Source organism: Acanthaster planci, linkage group LG06 (assembly GCF_054643075.1).
Source record: "Acanthaster planci isolate LZ-2023a linkage group LG06, COTS_SCS, whole genome shotgun sequence".
NCBI lineage: Eukaryota > Metazoa > Echinodermata > Asteroidea > Valvatida > Acanthasteridae > Acanthaster > Acanthaster planci.
The window spans coordinates 9,924,284-9,933,036 of record NC_141782.1 but is presented as its reverse complement, the minus strand read 5'-3'; the positions used below and the strand labels follow the sequence as shown (position 1 = coordinate 9,933,036).

General features: G+C 40.9%; 1 protein-coding gene across 1 annotated transcript; it reads right to left on the bottom strand.

Annotated features, from left to right (window-relative positions):
• Positions 1 to 204: 204 nt before the first annotated feature.
• cibar1 (CBY1 interacting BAR domain containing 1) lies at positions 205 to 8,288 on the bottom strand. Its single transcript, XM_022228356.2, has 7 exons — positions 8,118 to 8,288; positions 5,272 to 5,506; positions 4,764 to 4,832; positions 4,246 to 4,347; positions 3,676 to 3,786; positions 2,332 to 2,445; positions 205 to 1,922 (listed from the first exon to the last, which is right to left on the bottom strand). Exons 1-7 carry the CDS (start codon positions 8,150 to 8,152, stop codon positions 1,659 to 1,661), a joined length of 930 nt encoding a protein of 309 aa, XP_022084048.2. The 5' UTR covers positions 8,153 to 8,288; the 3' UTR covers positions 205 to 1,658.
• Between the last annotated feature and the right edge of the window lie 465 nt (positions 8,289 to 8,753).

The window sequence follows — 8,753 nt, the reverse complement described above, 5'->3', positions numbered from 1 at the left end:
TACACTGTCATTTTCCAGTCCCCTTTGATTCTTAACTTGTCTGCCTGCCTGTTTCTCGGTTGGTTGTTGGGGTAAGATATCTGTCTATTGGGGTGTCGGGTTGTGGTTGTTCTTTTCTCAAAACACATAACTTGTTTAAAATTGATTTAAAATGCATCTAAAAAAAGGATACTAGGTCACAATGAGAATAACACTGAACAAATGTACAATATTACTCACTCTGAAGTTTCCATTTATTCTACAAACTGACCAGCAACAGGTCCTAGGGATATATTAAGCACTCAGTTTTACACTTTTATGTTAAAAAGGCACTTTTTACAAAGGACGGCTTGTAACTCTCTTTTAAGCTCATGGCTGCAAAGGAAAGAGCAAACATTTGGTCACACTAGCAGGCAAATTACGAATGGCCGTTAGTTCAACATTAAGTCTCTTGTGTGGCCTAAAACTCTTGTTAAATTCAAACATCAGTTCGTCTATTTCTTTGTTACATAATTGCCACATTCACACATTCTTATGTGGGCACATCTTCTGGACAATTTCTTTGGCAGCTGTAGTAACTAATAAAGGGTAATTTTATATGGTAATTTTATATAACATAAAACGTGTCTGAAAAATACTCTGTGGGTCTAAATTACCATTTTGCAGTTTAGGGTCAAGATTTCCACAGGCCATTCTGAAAGTTTGATAAATATTTAAAATACATGTATGAATCTGAAAAGTAAAAACCATATTAAAAATTCTTTTGTGTCCATTAAATATTTAAAACAATTTGAAAAATAGATCTAGGCACTGCTTTACTACGGCAATCTGCAGTCAGCCTAGCCTGTCAATTTTAGAGTGAATTTCAAAATTGAACTTGAGGCAGCAATGCACGCTACGTCACACAATGGTTGACGAGCAGAATGTATAGTACTTTTTTTTTCATCACCACCTACCCCCCCCCCCCGAGAAAGCTCTGTTGAATTCCCTAATAATTTTCATACAAACTTGAATAACTGCATTGCATATGGTCAAACTGGGTGATACAACCGCGCCAGAAAGAATAACACATATACACGGTGTCTGGTTCTCGTCCCCCCCCATCAAAATACTTCCTGAGCTGGGAACTTTCTCAAGCTTTTATGCCAACCATTCTGACCCCATATCTATTCTCCCACCCCATCAACACATTTTGCCCACACACCTAACAAAGTCAGCTTGGCTCCTATTTTCGTTCCCCTCAGATAAAAATGTATCAGAGTAGTACGTCAACACACCTCTTCCAATTCTGAATACAAGCTTCCCCCTTCCCCCAAAAGTTACGCTCGCTGAACATTAACCAAGACAGACATGAATCTATGCGAAGCTTGGTTCCAGTGTTGTAGTCGGGTTCCTTCACAAGTCCTTTCACGAGACCAGTGATAAGTAGCTAGGTGAACAATGGTGGAGGAACGCTTTTGTCATAGTTCATTTGAATTAGCATGTGCCATTGCTACATGTAGACTGAATGACTTGCCCTGGCCTTACAGTGGGGGACTCGACTCTAACATTCAACATACAGGTACACGTAGGCTGTGGTTTCCTCTGCTACTGACACCTGAACCTAAACAATAAGTGCATGAACATGGTAAAATGTTCACAGGCAATGCAAAAATTTCAGAATTTCAAAATAGATGCGATTACTGACTCTCATCATCTTCGTCGTAATCATCATCATCATCTTCATCGTCGTCTTCATCATCTTCGTCGTCCTCCATGTCGACGATGCGGCTGGTATCCAGCCTTCCCTTGCCTTGTTTCTGCCTGGAGGATGGCATGGAGGCGGCAGTGGTGGGCTTGGTACTGCTGCGGTCTGTCGAGTTCAACGACGTCCTGGAATTGGCCAAGTTGGAGCTGCTACTGCCCGTGGTGGCACTGAATGGGCGAAGGCTGTTCCGGAATTCCTGAGATGAGCAAAGATGACATTGCTTAACAACAGGATGAGTGATGCATGCAGACCAGGGAAGCCAGTGCTTAGGTTAAAGCCTTTCAGGTTTTTTTATTTGAAATATTAGGCTAACTTCAGGTATGTACAAGGTGTATTTTGGCCTCCTTTGACTTATTTTCAAGCTCTTGACAAGAACCTGACTGGCATTCAAGGCAGAGGCTTTTGTGTATGGAGGATGGCCTCCATGCAACCAGTATTCATTCTATCAAACAATGAGAACATTAGATCATTGTGCTTATTATTCAATTACACGTAACCACATGACTATGTCCCACCAATTGGATGTAAGGAATTTATGTAGGTGTTACATGTATGTCACTAACAAACACTGCAGGTTGTGTTACTGTGTTAGTTGCGGTTCATACCTCCAGGTCATCCTCGTCACTGATGGCATGCAGATGCTGCCAGGCTTCAGTGTAGATCTCTAATGCTTTCGAATGGAACAGCATCTCAATCTTCACAAACTCAGACAAGATACTCTGCAAAATGGGAAGTTCAAGAATGGTTGGCATAATCTGTTTTGACACAGACTACGGAAATAGTTAAGATGAACCTATGTCCCTTGAAACAGTCTCTCCACTGACTTTTGAATAAAACTCAAAGAGCAGTAAACCTGCATGATCTACCCTATTTGTGCAATTTTCATTTTAAAAGTTTTTAGTCCGTGAGCTAACTCACACGGCATTTAACCCTAAAAGAGAAGGGGTTGCCCCCTCCCAACCTTTAATACTATCTCTCAGTCCTTCATTTCAAGAAAATCCAGGAGAGCTTTTAATCGCTCTCCTAAAATCTCTCAGGAGAACAAATCACTCTCCTTGAAATAAACCAATTAAAAGAAGTGCAAAATGAGGTCTAATGGTAGTTTGTACCCTGGAGTCTATTGTTTCCACTTTTTCTGATGGTTTATAATGATCTTGGGGCAGTTTTGAAATTAATTTAGTTTTATTTCAGTTAGAAACATGAATTGACTGCACATAAATCACCTCAGTGTTTTCTTTTTATTTGAACCAGAATTTTTATACTTGCAAATTGAAAATACACTATTTAACTAAGTTTCAACCGACAAATCAAAGTTGTATGTGTCCCTTTAATTTAAATAATAATTTTTGTGTCAAACCTTACAGATTTTTCCTGTAATATCTCACGATCATTTTGACACCAGTTTAACCCCTTTGCTAAGGAGGACTGCTACTACCGCACCACTGTGTGAGGATCAGTGCATACCATGCATACAGTCTATTCACCATGCAGCTGCTGGTTCAATGGGGCCTGCTGCTGGACAAAGCCCTCCATTCAGGGCATACCATAGCCCAGCAAAATAATCCCGCTGTGAAGGGGTTAATGAAAGCCTGACAAACTAATCTCACACAGTGCCCAATTTTCTGAGACAGGTCAGCTAAACAAGTTAAATTTTCTGTTAGAGGTGGTCAGTGCACACAGGCCACCATGTGCAAGGCCATGAACTAATGACAAGACCCTCTCTATGTTGGACTGATTTGAAACTTCACAGATGTACTCATAATGACCATCTTTACACACATACCAAGTTTCAGAAAGAGTAGGCAAGGGGCAGATGAGATCTTGGGGGAGGGGGGTTTTCCTGACCTCCCTCCACCCCCCCTCAACTGTAAATAGTTCAAAACAGCCCGGCTCTTTAAGGTTGAAGGTATGTTCAAAGGGGATTGTTTGACAATTCATTGAAAGTCTACCTTAAGGTCGTGCAATCGCTTTCTCTCAAATGAGTCCATTTGATCCTCAAGGTTCTTTGAAGAACGAGTTGCATCCACATTGGCCCTCTGCAGTTTGGATTCAGCTTGAGCCTGTCAGGCAGTAATTACTGTTAAAGAAAAATGAGTCCGTTCATCATATACATGTACAAAACTTTCAAAGCAGCATGCCTGGGAATTGTTTGTGACTCTTCAGCATGCAAACTTCATGGCCTACTGATTATGGTAGAGAAAGACCCACTTTTCCACTTCTCCAACTGATACATGTTTAAGTGCGCTCATTTAACTTCCAATTCCCTGATGCTCATGTGGATTCTGGGAGGTTAATGTAAAATAACAAAAGAACCATCGAGGGGTGAACAAAAACACATGGGGCATGGGGGATCTGTTCAGAACTGAGGACAAAGATTTTTATTGGAGTCTTTTGAGGTACCAGTCATTCGCCAATGTCCCTCCCATAAAACTCACCCCACAAGCCAACCCTTACTAACACCGGCCACCCATTTCAATCCTGATTCAAACTGTGAATGATCCAGATTTATGCAAGGATACAATTTGCTGCCGGTTGTTGGGATTTTTCCGTCTGATATTTTCCAGCTTTTTCTGTTCGTTGATTTCCTTTGTCCTGGCGGCAAATGTTGCCTTCATGTCTTCCTACAAAAAGCACAAAAACACTTTTTCAACTGTTTGTCAACAGTGAAACTGTCAAAAGCCATTCCTTCACAGTAGCTTTGTTGTGTCAGAGGCCATACACCTGATGGCATGCCATGTGGCCAGAGATCACGTAGAGGTAGCAACATTAAAAAGGTTGGAAACACTCACAGAAGAACCTTTCTGTTTCATTTCTTCGTGTTCCTTTCAACAATGTGAAAAGTATTTCAATTTTATTCCATTTTTTTTCTAATTGAAATAAAACAGTACAAAAGGTCTTGACAATATAATAGATTGACAATTAAAACAAATTTCTTAAAGGTGCTATTCTTTCCACATTGCGAAGAACAATCAAAATAATAATGAGACACAAGTGACATTCTTGAATTCATTATGCAATTTCCAGATGAATTTCTTACCCTTGTATGTTTGAAGTTCTGGCCATAAAGCGTAAGTGGATGAACAACCCGTTGAGAAAGCCTGTCAACCTTCAAAAAAGTAAGCATTTTATTCTGATAGTACAAGGGTAGGTTCTAGTCCAAAGAGAGGAGCATTTCGAGTGGAAATAAATTGAAAGATTAATAAAAACCATCAAGACTTAATTCAAAGCAAGATGCACTGTACTGTTGCCTATTTGTCTCTTTCATTACATGTACTTTCAACTTTGATTACTTTTCTCGAAAGGTATAATTTCTGATGAAATCATGAAAAACTATCCCATGACTTACGCTGAAGGTACACTGAGCAACACAGTAGGTTTCAGGCCAACTGTTTTCTATCAGTGGACACAATAACAGACAACAATGCAACATTTCTCTCCTGGCTGTTTTGTGAGGACGACTACAACAGAGCAAGGGTACAACATGCATGTTTCAATTTTGAACTTTCAGCTTGTTGCTTGAGTCACAGTTTTCGAGGAATCATTACCATCGCCTGTCTGTAGTCGGAAACCGAGGACAGTTTCTCGGCGAAGCCCGTCAAGCCTGACTTGGTGGAAGATGCCTCACTCTCTGCGTAGGTGAGCACGCTCTTGGCCAGCATGTCTCCCTTGTCACGCACCCGGGCCACCTTTCGTGAGTAAGCTGAAAACTGCTGGCACAAGTCGGCAAAGTGCTTTTCAACATTGTTGATGCGCTGCTGAATAAATTTGGCTTGGTTTTCCCTGCAATGCAGAGTCAGTTAATTTCTTTTAACTTTTCACAATTACATGCATCTTTTGACCATCAGTGGAATAATAAATTACAGTGCAATCACTATGCTACATATATTTGAAGAGACAAAGAAGCTGTAATTACTGTTCAAATTACACATTATAATTACGGACACCCAGTTATTTTTCTATGTCCAAAAACTTAACATACATTTTTCTATTTGTGATTTTTTATTTAAATTATTATTAAGAATAAGTGTACAATCAAAAAATTAGCTGTAATTCTTCCCTTGTAAAAAATACTAGAAAAAATTACAGGAAATAAAGCACTTCAATATTGACATTACAATTTGCCTTTCACACAACTTTATTTTTAATAAAACACTGTATTTTGTCAAGGATTTACTTTACAAACTGCAAGAACATTTCAACTCGGGCCATAATTCCACTTTTATTTCCAAAGTTTTTGCCCAAGTGTCAGTAATTAACCTTACATTGTAAAGTAGATGAATTAATAAACTTGGGACGATCATCTCATTTTCATCTTCAAAAAAAGAAACTTCGCCAAAAACAACAGGTGCGGGGGGAGGGGCTGGTGAAATTCCAGTCCATCTTCCCCCAGTCTCAGCCCCCTCCCAAGTTTTGTCGACCACCCAAACAACAAACAATAGGTGTGCGCCACTAACTTAAAACGGTACCAAAGGGGTTGGAGTTCCACGTTACCCTTTAGAAACGGCACTTCTCACTTAATGATACATGTAGGCCCTACCGCCGCTACTGGAAGTTTCCTAGTTCATTGACATGTTTCTGAATTAGGAAACATTTCCTAATAAGCCAGATCAGAGTTTCGGGCGCGCAAGGAACTGTGGGATAGAAATTGGATAAACAAACCCATGTGGCCTATACAGTACGGTATAGCATAGACCTGGCGTTTGAATGAAATATTTAGGGGATTCTTTATTCAACTTTCATATCCCAAAACTGCCCAGGCACGCCGTACATGTAGATCTTTTTTACTTTTCCAGAAATCCAAACAAATCCAATGTATTGAGGCAGTTCAGCAACACTTCACAAAGTCTTGCCTTCCTTACAGTATTGCTACATCCCTCTCTTACGAAGAACACTTGTCTAAACTTAACCTCCCCCCTCTATGACAGAGTTGTCTTTTTAGGTGTTTCCTTCATCATTAAATGCCTCTTCAGACATATCCACATCCCATCGCATTTTCTTCCACAGCCTAACACAAGGAAGACAGACACCCTGCTCTTCAAGCATCACTCCTGCCAAACTAATTGTGTGAAATTTTCCTTGTTTGCCCTCTTTCCCAGATTGTTTAATTCGCTTCTCCGTGAACTTCGAGACTTCTGTTTAGAACCCTCCCCCAAAGACTTCTTTCACTCTTTACGTGAACACCTCTTTAACCCTAACCTTCCCCAACCACCATGACCACACACAATTAAACAGTAGTAAAGTGTTTAATTCTGTGGGGATACATGTAGGTCTGGTAGGCCCATAACAGCTTGGCTTTGCATTGGGTTTGGCATACCTCAGAAAAACAAAGTCCAACAGCCTCTGTGCACAAAGTCCCATGGGACTTTAACTTTGTGTGAATGGGGAAGTTAGGGCCAGCAACCCTTGGGGGGTTAGGGTTAACCCTCCCGGGCCCTATCATCCATGCCTTGTAAAATATCCAACTTCATCAACCAACTTTCTTTTTTTAAAGGCTCTATTTTGCCTAATTTTAAGTATTTCCTGTTTTCCATTTAACCAGTTGGAGATCCCCTTGACAGAAACTATGTTTCTTTTGAGCAATCCAGTGGGAGCAGGTTACATAATGTGTCCTTCAGGTTTTGTTTCTATTAAACTGTTTATATGTATCTTCTGATAAATGAAATGAAATAAACCAAAGCAGCAAGTCCAAAAAACAACATGTACATTGTAATGGAGCGGAATGGTTTGTTTATCCAAAACAGGGTCATCAAGGCCAATTGGTGCATGCGCGACCGAAATACTGAATTGGCTTATTCGCACATGACATTCATGAATTCCATGCCATGGCATTGTTGAGAGTGTCACTGACGACCATTGCAATGAGGCCAGAGCAAGCTGAGGCCGGCCTACACGGCATATATTGGTCATGTTGGTAGCCGCAATACGCGTAGCCGCCACGTGTAGGTTACATGTATTCTCAAAGTCGGGATGATGTCACTGATTCTCGATTCCTCTCTCTGATTGGTCAATTAATGGCCATTCCATCTTTCATACTCAAAACCCAAAGGGGCAAAAATACATGTACTGTAGTGTAGCGGTCCATCATGATCATGTCTATGGGGAAATCTGAATTATTATAATTGACTCAAACTCTTAACCCTTACATCAAATGTGCCTGAAATTGCACCTAGGCGCTATAAACATTTCCCACACAGTACTGAAAAGATTTTATTATTTCTATCACGTTGTTGCCAAACAAGAGGAACACATGCAAATCCCTGTACAAAGTGAATGGAGAGTTAAGTTACCCCTTTGCCCAACAACCTCCGACCTCGAGAATGGAATTCACGATTGTGCGAATTAGGAAACGTTTCCTACATTTTTCCTCCCGCAATCATCCTGGAAATCATACCTTGCTCGGACATCGTTACTCCTCATTAGGCTCATGGTGTACTTTTGCAGTGTCAAACTCCACTCACCAGTGCAGCACTAGCAACGTAGCACGAAACACCTCAAAATCTCATTCTCACTTCACTTTTCTTCCAACCGAACGCATTGTGCTAAACAAAAATATTCCTATGAATACCTGAATACAGCGCCCTCTGTTGGTATTTTACAAACAAAGCGCAACGCGCGCCGGCCAGCAGTAGCGGGGAGCGCTGGAAAATAGACGCCGCGCGCACGGCCATTGTCCGAGCAGACACGGACCCTACGGCCTGTCGGCCTCCCAAATACTGTCAAAGAATAAGCTACATGAATGATATACCTCAGATTCTGTCAGACACAAATAAGATGACCATGATACCAGCACGGAGCAATTGGTTGTTCTCAGCACAAATTATGATCTTATATGCAAACTTAACGGCGTGATCCCAAAAAGTCCACCCACCGGTGATCCACCACCACAGATGTGTCTGTGTGGTCATAATATCTTCACACAAGTCAGCGGTCACGCACATTTTTAATTAACGGACTGGTGCTGCTCGGCCTGCATTTTAAGGTTAATTAATACGCCCGCAGATTCGCCTGCAAGACCATATGGTCTAGT